The following is a 24,339-nucleotide window of genomic DNA, read 5'->3' as shown; positions in this document are numbered from 1 at the left end:
GGGAGCCCGAGGAGGGTGGATCACTTGAGCGCACGAGTTCAAGACCATCCTGAGCAACATAGTGAGACCCTGTCTCTATAAAAAAGAAAAAATTAGCCAACCAAGGTGGCACATGCCTCTAGTCCCAGCTATTCAGGAGGCTAAGGCAAGAGGATCTATTGAGCCCAGGAGGTCAAGGCTGCAGTGAGCTGTGATCAAACCACTGCACTCCAGCCTGGGCAAGAGAATGAGACCCTATTTCAAAAAACAAAGAAAGAAAAAAAAATTTGTTTTTTGCTTTCAGAGCTTTTGGATTTCTGGGTTGAATTGCAATTGCTAGATCAAAGATGTAGCCTGTGGGTCTAGAGAATCAGGGCCAAGAAGGACAGGGCGGGCACCCCTCTCCCCAGCACCCCGCGGGCAGCAGGCTCTACGCCCAGGACTGGTCTAACCTCCGCTGCCTCGCAGTCATCCCCCCACAGCCACCCTTCCCAGAGTCCTTTGCCCAGGCCACCCCAGGCTTTTTGGCAGCCTTGCCGGGCCACTGGTCTTCAGGTCTGCCAGGGGGAGGTGGGGAGGAGGTGGGAGGAGGGCGTGCAGAGGCGGCCTGGGCTGGGCCAGAGCTCGGGGTGCTGAGCGTGTGACCAGCTGTGAGCAGAGGCCAGCCATGGCCAGCCCGGGGCTGCTGCTCCTGCTCTTACTGACGGCACTGCCACCGCTGGGGTCCTACTCGCTGCCTGGACTGGACACTGCCGAAAGTAAAGCCACCATTGCGGACCCAATCCTGTCTGCGCTGGAGAGAGCCACCGTCTTCCTAGAACAGAGGCTGCCCGAAATCAACCTGGATGGCATGGTGGGGGTCCGCGTGCTGGAAGGTAAGTGAGCCCCAGTTCCCCTGGCTGGACACTGGGAAGCTAGTTCTCAGCTTTGTCCTCTGCCCTGCTCTGTACGCCTGGGACCTGGCAGCCTCCTGGCCCCAGAATAGCCTGCCTCGGCTATAAGGAGAGAGGAGACCAGGGGATGGCTCTTCCTGGGGGCTGTGGCCCAGCTAAGTGTTACCAATTTTTTAGAAGTAGGAAAGATTTAAAGGCAACATGGGAAGGGATTTGGGAATTATCTTTTTCTCAGAATGAAATGATCCATTTGACAGCCCCTCCTGACTCACCACGAACAAGGGGAGCAGGGAGAGAGCTCCGCGAACAGATATTTGTGGGAGGGCCCCTCCCCTTGAGGGAGCTGGCTGTGGACAAAACTCAGGACCCTCAAGATCCGGTTCCAACCCTGCTTCCTCCACTTCCAGCCAGAGTCTCCTGAAGTTTCTGCAAGAACAGTCAAGTGTTTGTTTAGCTTTAAGAGCTATAAGATCCCCAAGAAGGGGGCTGGAGACAGGCCAAGGCAAACACACACACACCCATCATGCACAGACACACAAACATGCATGCATGCACGCACACACACACGCACATCACACACACACAAGCACGCATGCACGCACACACACGCACATTATACACACACAAGCATGCATGCACACACACAAACATGCACATCACACACACAAGCACGCATGCATGCGTGCACACACACAGGCATGCACGCACGCACACACACGCAAGCATGCATGCACACACACACATGCACATCACACAAGCATGCATGCACGCACACACACATCACAGACACAAGCATGCATGCATGCACACGAACATGCACATCACACACACAAGCATGCATGCATGCATGCACACAAACATGCATGCACGCACACACACACGCACATCACACACACAAGCACGCATGCACGCACACACACATGCACATCACACACGCAAACACGCATGCACACACACAAGCACACATCACACACAAGCACGCATGCACGCACACACACGCACACCACACACAAGCACGCATGCACGCACACACACTCACATCACACACACATCACACACACACAAGCATGCATGGACGCACGCACACATCACACACACAAGCACACATCACACACAAGCACGCATGCACGCACACACACGCACATCACACAGAAGCATGCATGCACGCACACAAACATGCACATCACACACACACATGCATATCACATGCAAGCACGCATGCGCACACACACAAGCACACACACAAGCACACATCACACACACAAGCATGCATGCATGCACACACGCACACCACACACACACAAGCACGCATGCATGCACACACACATCACACACAAGCACGCATGCACACACACACGCACATCACACACAAGCACGCATGCACGCAAACACACGCACATCACACACAAGCACACATCACACACACAAGCACACATGCACGCGCACACACATGCACATCACACAAGCACACATCACACACACAACCATGCATGCACGCACATACACGCACATGACACACACACACAAGCACGCATGCATGCACACACAAGCACATCACACACACGCAAGCACACACACACACAAGCACGCATGCACGCACACACACGCACATCACACACAAGCACGCATGCACGCACACACACACGCACATCACACACAAAGCACACATCACGCACACAAGCACACATGCACACGCACACGCACATCACACACACAAGCACGCATGCACGCACACGCACATCACACACAAGCACACATGCACGCGCACACACGCAACACACACAAGCACACATCACACACAAACACGCATGCACGCACACACACGCACATCACACACTAGCACGCAGGCACACACACGCACATCACACACACACAAGCACACATCACACACAAGCACTCATGCACGCACACACACACGCACATCACACACAAGCACGCAGGTGGCTCCCACGGGGGTGGGTGCTTCCTGGGGCGCGTGTGATAGCAAAAGCTGCAGTTCCCTAAGTATCTGCTCAACGTGGGCACAACCCAGGTGCACTGCATGGAGTACTTCAATGCCCTCTCCCCGTCTTCCCTGAGGTTACACCCATTATTATTATCCTCTTTTACCAGTGAAGGGAGGGGGTTCTCTTACTCATGACTGGGTAGCATTCACTGGGAAAGCGGCCCCACCTAACAGCCTCAGACCAGATTCCCCGCTCCTTGGCAGCCGCAGCGGGCCCGGCTTCTCCACCCACGCCACATCACACATCCACTGCCCCTTCCCCTCGCAATAATCTTGCTCCATAAGAGATTCCCCAGGAATTCAGTGCTTAATACAACCACAACCGTGAACTGTGCCCAGAAGGGAGCAAAGGCAGTGCCAGTGCCTAGAACAGAACTTCAGAACCGGACTGCCCGAGTTCAAATCCTGGATCTCCCCCAACTGGCTGCATGGCACTGAGTTACCTGCTCTCGTGGAGTTTTGGTTTCCTCATCCTTCAGCTGAGCTGGTGGATGGCAGTAGCACACAATCATGCACATGTATCTCGTGAGATTGTGTGTCTATGTCATCTTACCAGTGGGGCAGTACTTGTCAGCCATTACTGTTTCCATTTATCAAAGCGCTGAGCATCCTTGACTAGCAGCAACGGCTTCTTCATCTGTATCTCTCTAAACAATGAGCTCCCAGTGGGCAGGGTCTACGTCCCATTGCAGCGGTCCTCAACCTTTTTGACACCAGGGACTGGTTTTGCGGAAGGCAATTTTTCCATGAACTGAGGTGGAGGGGAAGGTTTCAGGATGACTCATGTGCATTACATTTATTGTGCACTTTATTTTGTATTTAATATTATTATTATTTTGAGACAGAGTCTCGCTCTGTTGCCCAGGCTGTAGTGCAGTGGCACCACCTCGACTCACTGCAACCTCCACGTCCGGGTTCAAGTGATTCTCCTGCCTCAGCCTCCCAACTAGTTGGGACTACAGGCGCCCGCCACCATGCCCGGCTAATTTTTGTATTTTTGGTAGAGATGAGGTTTTACCATGTTGGCCAGGCTGGTCTTGAACTCCTGGCCTCAAGTGATCCACCTGCCTCGGCCTCCCAAAGTGCTGGGATTACAGGCATGAGCCACCGTGCCCGGCCCACTTTCTGTTTATTGTTATTATGTTATAATACATAATTATACAACTCACCATAATGTAGAATCAGTGGAAACCCTGAGACTGTTTTCCTGCAACTAGATAATCCCATCTGGGGGTGATGGGAGACAGTGACAGATCATCGGGCATTAGATCCTCATCATCTAATGTGTGCAACCTAGATCCCTCGTATGTGCAGTTCGTACAACAGGGTTCGCACTCCTGTGAGAATCTAACGCAGCCACTGATCTGACAGGAGGCAGAGTTCAGGCGGTAACGAGAGCGAATGATGGGGAGCGGCTGTCAATTACAGATGAAGCTTCGCTCGCTCACCCACCACTCACCTCCTGCTGTGCGGCCCCGTTCCTAACAGGCCATAGACCAGTACTGAACTGGGGGTTCAGGACCCCTGTCCTGTTGGACTTTGTAGACCCGGTGCAATCACAGGAGGAGACACTCTGACACACGGGAGCCTCTCCCTGTTAGCACTCCCAAGTCTGTACTTCTTCCCTGCGGGTGTGCCCATGAAGGGGACTGAGCAGAGGGGCGTGACAGAGCCAGTTGCCCTGAAGGACGTCCTCAGCATCCTTCTTAACCTAGCCCATCCTCCCTAACAAGGTTCCTACCTGACGGCAGCTGCCCTACTTCATCCCTCGCCCTCTCAGCCCTGTGTGGGTACTCTCACTCAGATGCTCTCCCTCATGTCTCCCTAGTTTCTGGCCATCTCTGGATCTTCACCATTCTCTCCCACCCCAACGAAGCTACTGCTAGCCCACAGGGTACCTCTGTGGGAAGTAGAAAAAGGCCCTTCCTTCCTGAAGTCACTTGACAGCCATCTGCTGGGAAATTGTCTTACTACGTATACAAACCCATGATCCGAATGTGTGTTGCCCTTGTGCAGTGTACAACCTGCTCAACTGTACACAGTGGTTCTCTACCCTGCAACCTTTCTCTGGCCATCCAACAAGAAAGTGTCTGAGTCAAGGATTTGAGGATTTGAACCTCAAGTATCAAGGATTTGAACCCAGGTCCGCCTCCAGAAACCAAGCTCTCAGCCACCACCTTCTACCACTGTGACACCCATTCCCATTGCCCAAATCACCCTCATCCTGGCCTCATTTCCAGTCAGCTCAGTAAATCCTTCCCCTCTGAGTGCTGGAGAAGCCAGAGAGGCTCCCAGGAAGCATTAGACTTTGGGGAAATTTTTTTTTTCCCTGTTTCAAGGCAAAAAAACAAAACAAAACAAAAAAGTCCCAATTCCAAATAGTAGAGTGAATTAACTCCGATCTCTTCCAGAGCAGCTAAAAAGCGTCCAGGAGAAGTGGGCTCAGGAGCCCCTGCTGCAGCCGCTGAGCCTGCGCGTGGGGACGCTGGGGGAGAAGTTGGAGGCTGCCATCCAGAGATCCCTCCTCTACCTCAAGCTGAGTGACCCCAAGTACCTAAGAGGTGAGCACACGTGGGGTGTCCCATTCCCTCAGGAATAGCGCCTCTGGGGATATTGACTGAAATAACCCAGTGTGGGCTGTCCTGGGGCTAGGCTGGGCTGGGACAGTCTGTAACCAACTTCGACCTGTCTGCTGAACAAGCCACAGACAAGCCCTGGGGACATGCGGTCATCCTTGACTTCAGACTCTGATGGGCTCTCCCCCCGACACAGAGGGGTGCGGAGTAGGCAGGGTGTCTACTCTCATGCATTCAGTGCATGCGCAAGCTGGAGGTCCTGGTCCTGGACCAGAGCGGAGGGGCTGGGCTGTCCCAGAGGGGAGAGTGTCCAAAAGGCGATGTGACCCTTTGCACAGCAAACAGTAGTGTCCCATATCACCAAATTATATTAATCCACTTCATTAAATGTCAGTAAAAATTCCTGAAGTTGTCCACACTCTATTTTTCAAAATGGTGGGGTTTATCTCTCTCACGCCTTATGACCACTGAGAGTCTCTCTTTCCTCACTAGCTCAGAGTGACCCTGCAAAAGCTCCCATCTAATAAGTCTGGCTGAGTTGTTCCTGGATGGCAAGGGTGGGGCACAAATAACCAGCCCGTCATGCTGCTCCAAGCCTGTCTCCCCTGCTCCCCGCTCCCATCAGATGTGTGGGGGTCAGCGGGGAGGTAGCCAGGCCATCTTCACGCTCACACGGCAGTCCAGCTGCAGGGACCATAGCCCAGGCCGACCTTTATAGTGTTGAGGTCTCCACCCTCTCCCAGTCCTGGTCCCTAACACGGGCCGACCTTTCCAGTGTTGAGGTCCCCACCCTCTCCCAGGCCTGGTCCCTAACACGGGCCGACCTTTCCAGTGTTGAGGGCCCCACCCTCTCCCAGGCCTGGTCCCTAACACGGGCTGACCTTTCCAGTGTTGAGGGCCCCACCCTCTCCCAGGCCTGGTCCCTAACACTGTCCCCGCCTATGTCGCCTTAAAGATGCCTATGACCGGGCACCTGTTTAGTTAAGAGCTCCACTTTCTCACCAAACCAAAGGGGTCTACTAATATCACCTCCCTGCTAATCCCACCTCCCCACTTGTTGTTGTTGTTGTTGTTGTTGTTTTGAGACAGTCTCACCCTGTTGCCCAGGCTGGAGTGCAGTGGTGCAGTCTCGGCTCACTGCAACCTCTGCCTCCTGGGTTCAAGTGATTCTCCTGCCTTAGCCTCCCAAGTAGCTGGGACTACAGGCACCCGCCACCACGCCCAGCTAATTCTTTTTCTTTTTTTTTTTTTGAGACGGAGTCTTGGTCTGTTGCCCAGGCTGGAGTGCAGTGGCGCAATCTCAGCTCACTGCAAGCTCCGCCTCCCGGGTTCACACCATTCTCCTGCCTCAGCCTCCCGAGTAGCTCCTTCTCCAAGCCCCCAGGGCTGAAGCCAGGAGTTTGTGCAGACCCAGGTGCAGCTCCCCAAAAATTAGCTGGTGGCACCCGCCACCACGCCCGGCTAATTTTTTATATTTTTCGTAGAGACAGGATTTCACTGTGTTAGCCAGGTTGGTCTTGAACTCCTGACCTCAAGTGATTTGCCCGCCTCGGCCTCCCAAAGTGCTGGAATTATAGGCGTGAGCCCTATCACTAAAAAAAAAAAAAAAAAAAAAAAAAAGCCAATCATAGCTCACTGCATTCTCCAGCATCTTCTTGCCTCAGCTGGGACTACAGGTGCACACCACCACACCTGGCTACTTTTTTCATTTTTGTGGAGACAGAGTCTTGCTATGTCACCTAGGCAGGTCTGGAACTTTGGGCCTCGGGCGATCTTCCTTCCTTAGCCTCCCCAAGTGCTGGGATGACAGGTGTGAGCCCCGCACCTGGGAAACGAACCCTTTTATTTATCTGGGTCTTCCATGGGATGCAGTGGGTTTAGTCAAATCCCGTCCCAACACTTCCTATTGATTGGGGGAAAAAATGGTTTTATAAGCGAAAGGAGCTTTCTTGAGTGTTTCAAACCCAATCTGGAGCCAGGAGACAGGGCTTAGAGCCCTGAGCTGCACCTGCCAGTGGGCAGAGCTGCCGGAGGGGGTGGGGACACCAGGGTGGCCCACTGCTCGTGGATCACCCCCACAGCCTGCCCCACCTATCTGTCCTCTCTGGCAGAGTTCCAGCTGACCCTCCAGCCCGGGTTTTGGAAGCTCCCACATGCCTGGATCCACACCAACGCCTCCTTGGTCTACCCCACGTTCAAGCCCCAGGACTCATTCTCAGAGGAGAGCAGCGACGCATGCCTGGTGCAGCTGCTGGGAACCGGGTGGGCCCTGCACTTGCCCTATTTGCTGGAAACCCAAACGCACTTGTTCTCAGCTGGCCCTGTCCCGCTCCTCCTTCTCCAAGCCCCCAGGGCTGAAGCCAGGGGTTTGTGCAGACCCAGGTGCAGCTCCCCAAAGCTGCCGGGCTCTGCCCTCTCCCACTCTCGCAGGGTGCCCCTTGCTCCAGCTGCCCGCTGGCCTCCCATGCCACAGCGGGTCTTCCAGCAGCCACAGCTAAACACACCACCTCCAGGTCCCAGGACAAATTCCCAATTCCTCTCCACCCTTCCAAGTCCCCAGGCCCCTAGAGGCCTCTTTTCAGACTCTCCCAGGCTCCCTCCCACTTCAAAGACTTTGCTCCCCCACCCCACCCACCCCACCCACCCCACCCCTTGGGCCTCAGGAAGTCTGTCCATCCCCCAGGGTTGGTGCCAGCATCCTACCTCCAAACCCCATCCTACCTCCGACCCCAGCACATAGCAGACCTCCCGTGAGAGGTCTTATAGCCACAGATGCAATTTACATTTGTATTATGGGCCTGTCCCCATCCCCAGTGAGGATGCAGGTCCGGGAAGGCAGGACTGAGCCTAGTGGGGCTCCTCATTTTATCCTGGTACTTGGTGGGCTTGGAGCAAGACCCTAGGGCAGCCCTGGGCGCAGGAGCCCATGGGCAAAGTGGGCAGCAGGTGCCCAGGCCGCATCCTCTCAGCATCCTTCAGAGCAGTGCTTGGGCCAGGACATAGCTGAGCTCACCGAGGGGTTGGGCCCCAGTCAAGGACCCTTGCTTTCTTAAAAAATTTTATTTAATTTTTTTTTGAGACAGAGTCTCACTCTGTCATCCAGGCTGGAGTGCAATGGTGTGTTCTTTCTCGGCTCACTGCAACCTCTGCCTCTCAGGTTCAAGCGATTCTCGTGCCTCAGCCTCCTGAGCAGGTGGGATTACAGACGTATGCCACCACGCCCGGCTAATTTTTGTAGTTGTATGTGTATTTTTTCTTTTCATTTATTTATTTATTTTGAGATGGAGTCTCACTCTGTCTCCCAGCCTGGAGTGCAGTGATGCAATCTCAGCTCACCGCAACCTCTGCCTCCCAGATTCAAGTGATTCTCAAGTGATTCTACCTCAGCCTCCCAAGTAGCTGGGATTACAGGTGTGTGTCACCATGTCCAGCTAATTTTTGTGTTTTTAGTAGAGACAGGGTTTCACCATGTTGGCCAGGCTGGTCTCGAACTCCTGACCTCAGGTGACCTGCCTGCCTCAGCCTCCCAAAGTGCTGGGATTACAGGTGTAAGCCGCCGCACCCGGCTGGTGCAGGAGGAATAAGCATGTTGGGCCCAGATTCCAAGTGGTCTGGATTCAAGGACCCACCATTTAGGGCTGGAAAAGATGTGATTTGTCCCAGGGAGCAAGAGGAAGTTTCAGCCTTGGTGGCTTCCTCAACCCCGGGATAGCTCTAGCATCATCTTTCCTGTGCTAGGGCAGCCAGATTTAGCAAATCGAGATGCAGAACTGCTATATTTTCTCTGGCAACCCCCACGCCCAGCTGGGTGTCTGGAATCTACTGGGAGTTCCAAGAACTACAACTGGGAGGCTGGATCGCAACCTGGGAAGACGCAGGGCAGGGTCAGTGCTCCATCCTTAACAGCTTGGAACCACTTTCCCCCAGGACAGACAGCAGCGAGCCCTGCGGCCTCTCGGACCTCTGCAGGAGCCTCATGACCAAGCCTGGCTGCTCGGGCTACTGCCTGTCCCACCAAATGCTCTTCTTCCTCTGGGCCAGAATGGTGAGTACCCAGGGAGCCCCGCCGTGCCAGCGGAAGGGGAAGGAAAAAGGAAAAGGGGCGGCCGAACGTGGTGGCTCACACCTGTAATCCCAGCACTTTAGGAGGCCAAGGCGGGCAGATCACTTGAGGCCAGGAGTTCAAGACCAACTGGGCCAACATGGTGAAACCCCTTCTATATTAAAAACACAAAAATTAGTTAGCTGGGCGTGGTGGTGCACACCTGTAATCTCAGCTACAAGGGGAGGCTGAGGCAGGAGAATCGCTGGAACCCGGGAGGTAGAGGCTGCAGTGAGCGAGATCACGCCATTGCACTCCAGCCTGGACAACGGAGTGAGACTGTCTCAAAAAAAAAAAAGAAAAAGAAAAAGAAAAAAGAAAGAAAGAAATGAAAAGGGGTTTGTGGCAATGTAATTTTGTCTGCTACATACCAGGAAAATAAGCAGAGTTTTGGATTTGTACTTGGGACTTCAGGAGGGAGAAGTAGGGCCCCTACCATACTTCTGCTGTGTAACTGAGCCAATTTGGGATCTGGCATTTGGGATTCTGCTGAGCCGGTGAAACAGACAGCTTTGCCTGCTGAACTGGACTGCAGGGCATCAGAAAAACACAATAAGAGAAAGACAGAGAGAATAAAAGAGAATCATCAGAAAGAACTCTGTAAACAAAAACAAATGAATGAGGCTAGGCACCGTGGCTCACGCCTGTAATCCCCGTACTTGGGGAGGCCAAGGTGGGTGGATCACTTGAGATCAGGAGTTCGAGACCAGCCTGACCAACAAGGTGAAATCCCGTCTCTACTAAAAATATAAAAATTAGTTGGGCATGGTGGCGTGCACCTGTAATCCCAGCTACTCAGGAGGCTAAGGCAGGAGTATCACTCGAACCAGGGAGGCAGAGGCTGTAGTGAGCTGAGATCATGCCACTACATTATTCTCATATATATATATATATATATACACACACACACACACACACACACACGTGTATATATGCCACTATATATACATATGGCACTTTATATACACATATTAAAAATATAAAATAAAGAACTATATATATAGTGGCACATATATATAGTAGCATATATATATGTGGCATACATATATAAAAATATATATGCCACAATATATATTTTTTTTCTTTATATATACACACACCACTATATATATATATATATATATATATATATATATATATGCCACTATATATTTTTTTCTTTTTTCTTTTTTTTTTGAGACAGAGTCTCACTCTGTTGTCCAGGCTGGAGTGCAGTGGTGTGATCTTGGCTCACTGCAACCTCTGCCTCCTGAATTTAAGCAATTATCTGCCTCAGCCTTCCAAGTAGCTGGGATTACAGGCACATGCCACCATGCCCAGCTAATTTTTGTATTTTTAGTAGAGAAGAAATTTCACCATCTTGGCCAGGCTGGTCTTGAAATCCTGACCTCGTGATCCACCCGCCTCAGCCTCCCAACATGCTGGGATTATAGGCGTGAGCTACCGCGCCTGGCCATATAAATTTCTTCATACAGAAAAGTGGGGTTCATCATCTTTGTCCAGAAATTCTTAGCTGAGGGGACGCTGTTTTTTTTTTTCCAACAGAGTTTAAAACTGATTATTTCTCTGCAAGCTGTGACAGACCAATATTTTAATAAATACAATAAAAACCGTATTACAAGGGAATGATTTTGATCATCAGATTCAACAGGTGGAAAGTCACTCTGAACACTGCTGCGGAAGTGTCTAAAGTCTGCTGTCAACTCCTGTCCTTTTCTCCCAGCGTAGGCAGTGACCAGCCCGGTTCTCGGCCCACACTTTGAGTAGCACTGAAGCTGCCTGCGGGGTCAGGCTGGTTGTAGATTGCATTGCCTCCCCGCAATCATACAGCACCTCCTAGTGGCTCAGGCCTCACACTGGGCACTTCCCAGCTGTGTCATCCACCCACATGAGAGCCCCTCTGGTGCAGTTTCTAGCGGCCTCACCCTTTCCCGATAAAAACTCTTGAGGCTCAGAAAGGTTACTTTAGCAAACCAAGATCACACAGCTCCTAATTGGCAGAGCTGGATCTCGAACCCAGCTCTCTCTGATGAAGGAGCCCCAGCAGGCTGGGGGTGTGCATGGGGAAGAAATCCTGCAAAAAGGAGAAAAAGACCTGCCCTAAACACAGCCCCTTGCAAGACTGTCTCAGAACTGCAAGACTTTCCCATAGCAGGGCATGTGTCTGTCATCCGTACCACTGACTCCTTCGTCTTTGGGTGTTTGTCTCCCCAGAGGGGATGCACACAGGGACCGTTCCAACAGAGCCAGGACTATATCAACCTCTTCTGCGCCAACATGATGGACCTGAACCGCAGAGCTGAGGCCATTGGATATGCCTACCCTACCCGGGACATCTTCATGGAAAACAGTATGGCCAGCATTCTGCCCCAGGGACAAAGGAGCAGGGTGTCCCCCGACCAACACAAACACACACACACACACAGAGTTGCCAGATTAAGCAAGTAAACAGAGTGCTCAGTTAAATTTGAACTTCAGATAAGCAATGAATCCATTTTTAGTATAAGTTTATCCCAAATATTCCATGGGTTATACTTATACTCAAAAATTATATTCATTGTTTATCGAAAACCCAAATGTAACTGGGCATCCTGTATTTCACCTGCCACTGTGTGACAGCTTCCTGGCCCCAAAGGCTGCCCCAGTGACTAAGCTCTACACAGATGGACCAGGTCACTGGCAGATAGACCTGCAAAGTCATATGGATGGGTGAGACAGGGAGCGCTTGGGCGGCTTCTCGCTGGCTGGGGTGTCCAAACCCCTCCACTGACCCTGACTTTGGAGCAGCCCTGACCAAGGCCCTCAGTGGGAGGTGGGACACAAGTGTGGGAGCCCCTAGTTGCTCAGGCAAAGGCTGGAGCTGCCTCCTTCCAGCCCCTGCATTGAACGCCCACCCCCTAGTGCTGCCTAACCCAGGCAGATGAACACAGGTGGTACCGTGGCAGCCCTGGGGAGTGGGAGGAGGTGGGCCTGGGGGGCAGGCCTGCAGAGGGCCCCCGTCTTTACTTCCAGTCATGTTCTGTGGAATGGGCGGCTTCTCCGACTTCTACAAGCTCCGGTGGCTGGAGGCCATCCTCAGCTGGCAGAAACAGCGGGAAGGATGCTTCGGGGAGCCCGGTGAGCTGCGCTGCTGCCCTGGCTAAGAGCGGGGACAGTGGGGGGGTGGGGGGCGGCGCTGGGTTTCTAGGCCAGGTGTGGAAACAATGCATTGGTGTTAAGGTTGGTGAGGGATTTGTAACCTGCAGGTGCACACACACACAGACATGTGTGCACACAAGTAGAAACAGGCTCAGAGCTTTGGAAGCCAAAATGTGGCAAGACAGGAGCCCGCCTTATTGGAAGGTGTTAGCCCCTGCAGCTGCATTAACAAGCCCATTTGTATTGTACTGTTTTTAGGCTGAAGATAAAGACAAACCCAAGACTGGGTGATTTATAAAGAAAAAGAGGTTTAATGGACTCATAGTTGCACATGGTTGGGGAGGCCTCACAATCATAGTGGAAGGCAAAAGGCACGTCTCACATAGCAGCAGACAAGAGAGAATGAGAAGCAAGCACAAAGGGAAATCCCTTATAAAACCATCAGCTCTTGTGAGACTTACTCACCACCATGAGAACAGTATGGGGGAAACGGCTCCCATGATTCAGTTACCTCCCACCAGGTCCCTCCCACAGCACCTGGGAATTATGGGAGCTACAATTCAAGATGAGATTTGGGTGGGGACACAGCCACACCACATCACCATTCATTCAGCAAGTACATACTGAGCACCTACTAATGTGCCAGACACCATCTAGGCTCTAGGAAAAACCAGAGCCCCGAGGAAAAGAAACATAAATCACCTGAACAAACCAAGAAGTGAAAGAATTGCACGTTCTGGTAAGAGCTATAAAGGAGACGACAGGGTGAGGAAGAAAACTCCAGGGAAGGCTCTCCAGGTGGGTGGTCAGAAACAACTACATGGGAGGAGGTGACAGAGCAGAGGGTGGAGACGCAGAGGACTCAGCCACTTCCTAGCTGGGTGACACTGAACAGCTGGTCCCTTTGGAATAAGCTGCTTCACCCCTCTGAGCCTCAATTTCCCTGTCTGTAAATAAATGAACATAGTAATCCCGACCTTCCTGAGCTGCAAGGAGAGTCGCTGTGACACATTTGAAGCCGCATAGCCTGTGCCAGGCACAGGGCAGCTCCCAGGAAATGCTAGTGTCCTCATTAGAAGCTCGGGATGCTCCAAGAAGCAAACGCTTTTGAAATAAGATGGTGTGTTTTTAAAACAGAGTTTATACAATGAAGATTCTTAGGCCCCCAGACCTAAAGCTTCAGCAGGTTGAGGATGGGGCTATGGAACTTGCATTTTTGGCTTTACTATTATTCTCCATAGACACGTAATAATGTACATATTTATAGGGTACAGTGTGATATTTCCATGCATGTATACAATATGTAATGAGCAGATGCATCACCTCAAACATCTGTCATTTCTTTGTGTTGGGAACATTCCAAATTCGCTCTTCTAGCTATTTGAAAATAACGCAATAGGCTCATGCCTTATAATCCCAGCACTTTGGGACGCCAAGGCAGGTGGATGGCTTGAGCTCAGGAATTAGAAACCAGCCTGGCCAACATGGCAAAACCCCATGTGTACTAAAAATATCAAAAAAATTAGCCAGGCGTGGTGGCGCACGCCTATGCTCCTGGCTACTTGGGAGACTGAGGTGGGTGAATCACTTGAGCCCCAGGAGGTCAAGGGGTGCTGTGAGCCATGACTGCACCACTGCACTTCAGCCTGGGTGACACAGCGAGATACTGTCTTTAAAAAAAAAAAAAAAAAAAAAACCATGCCACAAATTGTTGTTATTTGCAATCACCCTATAGCGCTATGGAACAGTACCACTTATTCCTCCTCCTGGCCATACTAGTGCATCGTCTAACCAACCTCTGGTTATCTCTTCTCCCCATCCCCCTCCCCACCTCTAGTAACCACTATTCAACACTCCCCTTCTTTTTTTTTTTAGAGATGGAGTCTCGCTCTGTCACCCAGGCTGGAGTGCAGTGGCACTATCTCGGCTCACTGCAACCTCCACCTCCCAGGTTCAAGCCATTCTCCTGCCTCAGCCTCCCGAGTAGCTGGTACTACAGGTGTGTGCCACCATGCCCAGCTAATTTTCATATTTTTAGTAGACACAGGGTTTCACCATGTTGGCCAGGCTGGTCAGGATCTCCTGACCTCAAGTGATCCACCTGCCTCAGCCTCCCAAAATACTGGGATTATAGGTGACCTGACTCAACACTCCATTTCTATGAGATCAATTTTTGTAGCTTCCACAAATGAGGAAGGACATGTAACATTTATCTTTCCATGCCTGGCTTACTTCAATTAATATAATGTCCTCCATGTTCATTGATGTTGCTATGAATGAAATAATTTGGTTATTTTTATGGCTAAATAGTATTTCATTAGGTCTGTATACCACATTTTCTCTGTCCATTCATCAGCTGAGAGACACTCAGGTTGCTGCATCTTGGCTACTGTGAATAGTGCTGCAATAAACATGGAAGTGCAGATGTCGCTTCAACATACCAATTTCCTTTCCTTTGGATAAACACCCAGTAGTGGTATTTATCCAAGTCCTAGTTTTAGCTTTTTGAGAAATCTCCATACTGCTTTCCATAATGTCTGTACTAATTTACATTCCCATCAAGAGTGTGTAAGAGTTCTCCTTTCTCTACATCTTTGCCAGCATTTATTTGTTGTCTTTTTTTTTTTTTCTTTTTAGACACGGTCTCACTCTGTCACCCAGGCTGGAGTGCAGTGGTGCAATCTCGGCTCACTGCAACCTCTGCCTCCCGGGTTCAAGAGATTCTCCTGCCTCAGCCTCCTGAATAGCTGAGACTACAGTGGGAGCCACCAACACCCGGCTAATTTTTTTATTTTTTGTAGAGACGGAGTTTCACCATGTTGCCCAGGCTGATCCCGAACTTCTGAGCTCAAAGTGATCCACCAGCCACGGCCTCCTAAAGTGCTGGGATTAGAGGCGTGAGGCACTGCACTTGGCCATTTTTTTGTCTTTTTGATAGTAGTGTGAGATGCTATCTCATTGTGGTTTGATTTGCATTTCCCTGATGATTAGGGATGCTGAGCATTTTTCATAGACCTGTTGGCCATTTGTATGCCTTTTTTTGAGACGTCTATGCAGCTTATTTGCCTTTTTCTTTTCCTTTTTCTTTTTTTTTTTTTTTTCAGACAGTCTCATTCTGTCACCCAGGATGGTGTGCAGTAGGACAATCTTGGCTCACTGCAACCTCCACCTCCCGGGTTCAAGTGCTTCTCCTGCCTCAGCCTCCCAAGTAGCTGGGATTACAGGTACCCACCACCGCCATGCCCAGCTAATATTTGTATTTTCAGTAGAGACAGGGTTTCTCCATGTTGGCCAAGCTGGTCTTGAGCTCTTGGTCTCAAGTGATCTGCTCACCTCGACCCCCCAAAGTCCTGGGATTATAGGAGTGAGCCACTGCACCTGACCTTGTTTTGTTTACTGTAGCCTTGAAGCATATTTTGAAGTCCAGTAATATGATTCCTCCAGCTTTGTTCTTTTTCCTTAGGATTGCTTTGGCTATTTGCGGTCTTTTGTGGCTCTATATAAATTTTAGGATTTTTTTTTCTATTTCTGTGAAGAATGTCATTGGTATTTTGATTCAATCTGTAGCACTTTGGTAGTATGGATATTTTCACAATATTGTCTTCCAATCCATAAACATGGGATGTCTTTTCATTTTTTGTGTGTTCTCTTTGATTTATTAGTGTCTTTTACAGTTTTCCTTGTAGAGATCTTTCACCTCCTTGGTTAAATTTATTCCTGGGTATTTTGTTTTTATTTATTTATTTATTTATTTATTTATTTATTTATTTATTTTTTTGAGACGGAGTCTCACGCTGTTGCCCAGGCTGGAGTGCAGTGGCGCGATCTCGGCTCACTGCAAGCTCCGCCTCCTGGGTTCACGCCATTCTCCTGCCTCAGCCTCCTGAGTAGCTAGGACTACAGGCGCCCGCCACCGCGCCCGGCTAATTTTTTGTATTTTTAGTAGAGACGGGGTTTCACTGTGGTCTCGATCTCCTGACCTTGTGATCCGCCCGCCTCGGCCTCCCAAAGTGCTGGGATTACAGGCTTGAGCCACCGCGCCCAGCCGGGTATTTTGTTTTTAGCTCTTATAAATACGATTACATTCTTGATTTCTTTCTCTGCTAGTTCATTGCAGGGGTATAGAAATGCTACTGTTTTTTTGTATGATTGTTCTGTATTCTGCAACTTTGTTGAATTCATTGAATTCATTCAGTTCTAAGAGTTTTTTTGGTGGAGCTTTTAGGGTTTCCTGTCTATCAGATCATGTCATCTGCAAACAGGGATAATCTGACTTCCTCCTTTTTCATTTGGATGCCCTTTTTTGTTTCTCTTGCTTAATTGCTCTGGCTAGGATTTCTAGTACTATGTTGAATAAAAATGGTGAAAGTAGGCACTCTTGTGTTGTTCCACTTCTTAGAGGAAAAGCTTTCATCTTTTCCTCATTCAGTGTAATGTTGGCTGTGGGTTTATCATATATGACCTTTATTATATTGAGGTACATTCCTTCTATACCTAACATATTGAGAGATTTATCATGAAGGGATGTTAAATTTCATCACATGCATTTTCCTGCATCTATTAAGATGATGATATGATTTTTGTTTTTCATTCTATTGGTGTAATGTGTCATATTTATTGATTTACATACGTTGAACAATCCTTGCATCCCTGCAATAAAGTCTCCTTGTTCATGATGAATGACTTTTTTTTTGTAATGCAAAACATTCAATTACTTACTGGAAGTGGTCAAAGTAGGAAAGCCATGAATGATTTTTAATGTATTGCTGGGTTTGGTTTGCTAGTATTTTGTTAAGGATTTTTGCATCTAGGTTCATCAGGGAAATTGGCCTATAGTTTTGTTGTTGTTGTGTCCTTGTCTGGTTTTCGTATTGGGTAATGCTGAACTTGTAGAATGAGTTTGGAAAAATTTCCTCCCCTTCAATTTTCTGGAAGAGACTGAAAAGAATTGGTATTTGTTCTTCAAATATTTGGTAAAATTCATCAGTGAAACTGTCGGGTCCTGGGCTTTTTGTTTTGGGGAGACTTTTTATTACACATTCAATCTCATTACTCATAATTGGTCTGTTCAGGTTTTCTATTTCTTCTTGGTTCAATCTTGGTATGTTGTATGTGTCCAGGAATTTATCAATTTCCACTAGGTTTTCTTTTGTTTGGAGACAGAGTCTCGTTCTGTTGCCCAGGCTGAAGTGCAGTGGCGCAATGTCAGCTCACTGCAACTTCCGCCTCCCAGGTTCAAGTGATTCTCCTGCCTCAGCCTCCGAGTAGCTGGGATTACAGGCTCCCACTACCACACCTGGCTAATTTTTGTATTTTTAGTAGAGACAGGGTTTCACCATATTGACCAGGCTGGTCTCGAACTCCTGACCTCAAGTGATATGCCCACCTCAGCCTCCCAAAGTGCTGGGATTACAAGCATGAGTCACTATGCCTGGCACACTCCACTAGGTTTTCTAATTTGTTGTTTGTAATAGTCTCTAATGATCCTTTGTATTTCAGTGTTATCAGTTGTAATATTTCCTTTTTCTTTCTGATTTTATTTAGTTGAGTCTTTTTTTCTTAGTCTAGTTAATAATTTATCTATTTGTTGATCTTTTTTAAAAACCAACTTTTTGTTTCATTGATCTTTTGTATTGTTTCTTTAGTCTCTTATTTATTTCTGCTCTGATCTTTACAATTTATTTCCTTCTACTAGCTTGGGGCTTGATTTGGTCTTGATTTTCTAGTTCCTTGAGATGTATCATTAGTTCATTACTCGAAATCTTTCTGCTTTTTTGATGTAGGCATTTATTGAAGTAAATTTCCCTCTTAATACTGCTTTTGCTATATATCCCATAGGTTTTGGCATATTGTGTTTCTATTTTCACTTGTGTTAAGAAATTTTTAAATGTTCTCCTTAATTTCTTCATTTGTTCATTGGTCATTCAGGAACATGTTGTTTAATTTCCCTGTATTTGTACAATTTTGAAAATTCCTCTTGTTATTGCTTTCTACTTTTATTCCATTGTGGTCAGGAAGATACTTGCTATGATTCAAATTCTTTTAAATTTGCTGAGACTTGTTTTTTGGCCTAACATATGGTCTATTTTGGAGACTGTTCCATGTGCTGATGAGAATATATATTCTGCAGCAGTTAGATAAAATGTTCTGTAAATGTCTGTTAGATTCATTTGGTCTCAAGTGCAGTTTAAGTTCAGTGTTTTTTTGTTGAGTTTCTGCCTAGATGATCTGTCCAATGCTGACGGCAAGGTGTTGATGTCCGCAGCTGTTATTGTATTGGAGTCTATCTCTCCCTTTATATCTAATAACATTTGCTTTAGGATTCTCCAGTGTGTTTAATACATATATTTTTAGAATTGTTATGTCCTCTTGCTAAATTAATTCTTTTAACATTATATAATGACCTTCTTTGTCTCTTTTTACAGTTTTTGACTTAAAGTCTGTTTTATCTAAGTATAACTACTCCTTCTCCCTTCTGGTTTCCATTTATGCGCAAGATCTTTTCTCACCCTTTTACTTTCATTCCATATGTGTCTTTGCCAGTGAAGTGAGTTTCTTGTAGGCAGCATATAGTTGGATCATGTTTTTTTCATTTATTCAGCCAGTCTATATATCTTTTAAGTGGGGGATTGAATCAATTTGCATTCAAGGTTATTATTGGCTTGTGAGGAATTACTCCTATCATTTCATTCATTGTTTTCTGGTTATCTTCTATATCCTTTGATTTTTTTCTTCCTTTCTTATTGTTATCACTGCTACTTGGTGCTTTTCTCTAGTGATCGTTTTCCTTCTTTTCTCTTTCTCCTGTTTCTCCTCTACCAGTAACTTTTATACCTTTTCATGTTTTCATGATAGTGATTACTGTCTTTTTCTTTTCAGATGTAGGATTCCCTTGAGCACTTCTTGTAAGGCCAGTCTAGTGGTGATGAATTCCCTCAGTTTTTGCTTGTCTTGGAGGGACTTACATTTTTAACAAGCACGTCCAGTGGTTCCGATGGTGGGTGTTTGGGGAACCACAGTTTGGGAAACCATCAGTAGATGACAAGTTTAGGCCATGCAAAAGGATCTGCAGACAGGTGCAGATGGAAACTTCTGGAATAGCCTCAAGTTTCAAGAGAAGACCTAATTTCCTTGAAATGTTATTGGGGCAGGAGGTTTAGTGAGTAACATTTAAAAATTCACCTTGAGACCAGTTGCAGTGGCTCACACATATAATCCAGTACTTTGGGAGGCCAAGGCCGGAAGCTCACTTGAGCCCAGGAGTTCAAGGCCAGCCTGGGCAACATAGCGAGATCCCATCTCTACCAAAACAACAAAAAAAATTTTAATAGCTGGACATGGTAGTTCATGCCTGTAGTCCCAGCTACTTGGTAGGCTGAGGCAGGAAGGATTGTGTGAGCTCAGGAGTTTGAGGCTGCGGTGAGCTATGACTGTGCCACTGCACCCAGCCTGGCCAATAGAATGAGACCCTATCTCTAAAATAAAAGAAAAGAAGTAAAAAGAAATAAAAACATAAAAAATAAAAATCTCCCTTGAGAAGTTCAACTTTTGCTCTTCTCCCAGATGCTGAAGATGAAGAATTATCTAAAGCTATCCAATATCAACAGCATTTTTTGAGGAGAGTGAAGAGGCGAGAAAAACAATTTTCAGGTAATGAAAATACCCAAGGGAGTTTCTTGACATGAAACTGAGATATCCTAGCAAAACAGAGGCCTGTGTTTATTCTCTGCTATGGAAGAAAAGCACTTGGCATCACCAAAGGGGCACTAATCAGAGGCCCTTCATGTTTGGGAGGTGGAAGGGAGGCTGGGGGTCACTGATGGTCTCCTCTTAGAAAGTGGGGAGACAGGCCGAGTGCGATGGCTCACACCTGTAATCTCAGCACTGTGGGAGGCCAAGGCGGGTGGATCACCTGAGGTCAGAAGTTCAAGACCAGCTGGGCCAACATGGTGAAATCCCATCTCTACCAAAAATGCAAAAATTAGCCAGGCGTGGTGGCGCATGCCTGTAGTCCCAGCTACTTGGGAGGCTGAGACAGGAGAATCGCTTGAACCCAGGAGACGGAGGTTGCAGTGAGCTGAGATTGTGCCACTGCACGCCAGCCTGGGTGATTGAGTGAGACTCTGTCTCAAAAATAATAATAATAAAATAAAATAAAGTAAAACTTAAATAACTGCGGGCAAAAGCAGGAAGGGATATGGAATAACCACCTCACAGAGTAGATGTCCAACATACGTGGGTATATGATTCCAGTAACTAAACGTCTCTCCATCAACCCCACTGTGGCCTCATCATCCGCCTACAGGTGGACAGGACAGAGGAGTGAAAGCAGAAATCCAGTGAGTCAGTTTCGCAGCTGCCACCAAAGCTCAGGCAGAAGGGAGAAAAGTTCTCAGGAGACTTCCAGAGGCCTCTACCCTAGCTAGGCCTTCCTGACACAGAGGGGCTGGGGCTGCCTATGGCTGGGGTGGTAGGGGCCTGCTGTATACTACCTGGTCAACTGCCTGTTCCCAGAGTCAGACAGCCCAACACAAGAACTGTCCTAGGGACTGGAGTGGAAGACGCAGAAATTCCAGAGCCCAAGGCCCTCCCTGAGGCACCTCCAGGTTGACCAGCAGCCTACAAAACTGCCCGGCAGGGGTGTGCTCATTCTTGCACTTATGACACAAGCCCACGGAGCAGGAGGCAGCTGGTGTAGAGACTAGGAGCACAGGGTTTGAGGTCAGGTTGTGTGGGTTCGAGTCCCGCTTCTGCCTCTTACTTGCTGTGAAAGTCACACAACCTCTCTGAGCCTCATTTTCCTCATCCGTAAAATGGGCACCCAACTGTTGGGGGCTAATGACTGATCATCGTGCAAAGCCCTCCCTATTGTATGTGGCATACAGTAGACCACCAGGAGGCATGAACTGCCAGGGTTAATCATTCAGCACCTTGAAATCTGCATTCTCTCTCCCTTCAAGGGACCTGGCTGGGGTCCCGTCCCCTTCCCAAAGTTTCTGGTAGAGAAGAAAGAATTCCTGACTCCCTCCCACAAGCGGATAGATTGTGAGACTAGAGGCGTGCAGCCCACTTTGAGCTCAAAGAACTAACTACATCTAAGGGTTATTATCTCAGGCAAGTGCGCAGGCCTGAGACTCTGACTCCATGAACCATGAGGTCACATGGGACCAGGCAGACCAGAGGCAACTAACAGGAAGGCGGTTGGGGTCAGAAAATGAGCTGTGGAGTCACCAGGGCCGGGGGCTCAGCTTGGCTACCCGAGCCTCAGTTTCCCTATCTCAGAAGGTCTTACACAGGACCTGGGACAGGATTCTGGTGCATGTGGTTTATTGAGGTATGTAAGTCAGGGAAGCAGGCTAAGCCAGGCAGGAGCTGGACAGGATGCGGTCTCAGGTCAGATCCCCCCTCAGGAATGGGAGGGGAATGCCTTGGAGCATAAATTGCACCACAGAGTCATCCCCCTGGGACAAGGTGGCCAGGCTTTTGTATCCCTGTATTGGTAAGTTATTTAGGAGGGACATACCTCCCAGAGAAGGGCACCCGGCCCAGCAAAAGGGGCCTAAGGGAGCACTGAAGCACCCACTCAGTGTCTTGCAAGTTGCCTGAAACGGTATCTGCAAAGCACTTTTTTTTTTTTTTTTGAGACAGAGTCTTGCTCTGTGGCCCAGGCTGGAGTGCAGTGGCACGATCTCGGCTCACTGCAACCTCTGCCTCCTGGGTTCAAGTCATTCTCTTGCCTCATTCTCTGAAGTAGCTGAGACTATAGGTGCCTGCCACCATACCTGGCTAATTTTTGTATTTTTTTAGTACAGACAGGGTTTCATCATGTTGCTCATGCTGGTCTCGAACTCCTGATCTCAAGTGATCCGCCCACCTCAGGCTCCCAAAGTGCGGGATTACAGGCGTGAGCCACCGCGCCTGGCTGAAACGCACTTTCAATGGGACTGTGTTGATTAAAGGGCCAATGTTCTTGCCACCCAGCGCTCACAGGGGCTCTCTTCCCGCAGATGGCTGCTCCTCCCACAACACAGCCACAGCGGTGGCAGCCCTGGGTGGCTTCCTATACATCCTGGCAGAATACCCCCCAGCAAACAGAGAGCCACACCCATCCACACCGCCCCCACCAAGCAGCCACTGAGACGGATGTTTCCACGCCTGCTGCCTGGAGGACGAACAGACTCCTTCAGTCCTCCTCCCTTAGATCCTGGAGGGCATGGCTCACATCCCGGGGAGCAGGCATCTGGAAGCAAAGCCACCCTGACGCCCCATCTGGGAAGCCCTGAGTACGCAAGACCAGGGTAGGTGGGGGCCGGGAGGGACTCAGGTGTGAATGGATGAATAAAGTTTGACTGCAACTGACCCAGGGTTGAGTCTTGTTTCTCAGCCTTGAGGACAACCTTGGACAACCTCTTGGTCTGTTTCAACTTTCCAGTCCCAGTCAACACAAATTCTTTTTTTTTCTTTCTTTATTTTGTTTTTAATTAATAGACGAGATCTCGCTCTGTCACCCAGGCTCACTGCAGCCTTGAACTCCTGGGCTCAAGCCATCTTCCCATCTCGCCTCCTGAGTAGCTGGGACAACAGATGTGTGCCACCATGCCAAGCTAATTTTTAAATTTTTCCTAGAGATGGGGTCTCACTATATAGACCTGGCTGGTCTCGAACTCCCAGCCTCAAGCGATCCTCTTGCCTTGTCCTCCCAAAGTGAGGGATTACAGGCATGAGCCACTGCACCCAGCCACAAATTCTAAAAAGACCCATAAACTGGTATCTTAAAGGCTATTTGTTCAGGTATCAAATATGGTATCCTTCCTAGTGGGAGAAGGAAGGGTCTTGGAAAAGAAGAGTTCAGGTCATGAGCCAGAACTCAAGAGATGACCATGAAAGGCAGCACATACTCATTTTCACATCCTGAGCACAAAACTCTGCCATATCATTACACACTGCCTCACGTGACCATCATGTCATTTTACAAAACACAGTATAGCGTAGCGGTTGATGGTGGGGTTCTGTGGCCACGCTGCCTGAATTCAAGTCCCAGCTGTGTGTGTCCTTGAGCAAAGTCACCAACTTCTCTGGGACTCAGTTTTCTCATCAGTAAAACTGGGATAATAATAACCTCCACCTTGGTGGGGCACAGTGGCTCGCCCCTATAATCCCAGCACTTTGGGAGGCTGAGGTGGGAGGATCACCTGGATCCAGAAGCTCGAGACCAGCCTGGGCAACATAACGAGACAGCTCCCCACAAACCCTCACCGGGTACAACAGCGAACACCCGTAGTCCCAGGTACTCGGGAGGCTGAGGAGGGAGGATCACTTGAGCCCAGGAGTTCAAGGCTGCAGTGAGCTATGATTGCGCCACTGCACTCCAGCCTGGGCGACAGAGTGGGAGTCAAAAAAAAAAACAAAAAACAGAACCCAGCCCCTACCTCAATGTCACCTCCACTGCTGTGAGTATTGTGTTTGTAGAATACTGGGAACAGTGCTCATAACATAGTAAGTTACCTGCTGCCTCAAGGGATGATGTCACATTAACCGGGGGCTCCTCCGGAAGCTGCCAGAAGAGGCCGCTGCCTTGTCATCGGTTCTCTCGTTCCCAGCTTACAGCTCTTCCCTCGAGCTCTGACTCAGTGTGACTATATCTGA

The 24,339-nt window shown here is 48.9% G+C and overlaps 2 protein-coding genes across 9 annotated transcripts in view; one reads left to right on the top strand and one right to left on the bottom strand.

Annotated features, from left to right (window-relative positions):
* The window catches only part of ALG1 (ALG1 chitobiosyldiphosphodolichol beta-mannosyltransferase), a 51,213-nt gene that overhangs the window by 17,769 nt on the left and 9,105 nt on the right, over positions 1-24,339 (bottom strand). The gene's annotated exons all lie outside the window — the stretch shown is intronic.
* Positions 636-23,052, top strand: C20H16orf89 (chromosome 20 C16orf89 homolog). Of its 8 annotated transcripts, XR_013411531.1 has the most exons (9): positions 636-854; positions 5,289-5,438; positions 7,565-7,715; positions 9,381-9,498; positions 11,770-11,905; positions 12,568-12,672; positions 14,569-14,692; positions 20,257-20,343; positions 22,701-23,052. XR_013411531.1 is itself a non-coding variant. In XM_015125568.3 (8 exons), exons 1-8 carry the CDS (start codon positions 647-649, stop codon positions 22,829-22,831), a joined length of 1,086 nt encoding a protein of 361 aa, XP_014981054.3. In that variant the 5' UTR covers positions 636-646; the 3' UTR covers positions 22,832-23,052. The 8 variants fall into 8 exon arrangements, 7 of the variants coding, with proteins under 7 accessions (XP_014981054.3, XP_077841685.1, XP_077841683.1 ...); XM_015125568.3 differs by lacking the exon at positions 14,569-14,692; XM_077985559.1 differs by lacking the exon at positions 14,569-14,692 and having other exon boundaries at positions 20,257-20,364; positions 22,653-23,052.

Source organism: Macaca mulatta, chromosome 20 (genome assembly GCF_049350105.2).
Source record: "Macaca mulatta isolate MMU2019108-1 chromosome 20, T2T-MMU8v2.0, whole genome shotgun sequence".
Lineage (NCBI taxonomy): Eukaryota > Metazoa > Chordata > Mammalia > Primates > Cercopithecidae > Macaca > Macaca mulatta.
Note: the sequence above shows the minus strand (reverse complement) of the source record. Positions and strands in the feature narration are given on the sequence as shown.

Excerpts from the sequence above, each read along its gene's own strand:
- C20H16orf89 (XM_077985556.1), top strand. The coding sequence starts at position 647 with ATGGCCAGCCCGGGGCTGCTGCTCCTGCTCTTACTGACGGCACTGCCA. Across the intron at positions 7,716-9,191 it reads GTGCAGCTGCTGGGAACCGG|GGCAGCCAGATTTAGCAAAT; the intron begins GTGGGCCCTGCA and ends TTCCTGTGCTAG. Across the intron at positions 12,673-14,568 it reads AGGATGCTTCGGGGAGCCCG|AGATGGAGTCTCGCTCTGTC; the intron begins GTGAGCTGCGCT and ends TTTTTTTTTTAG.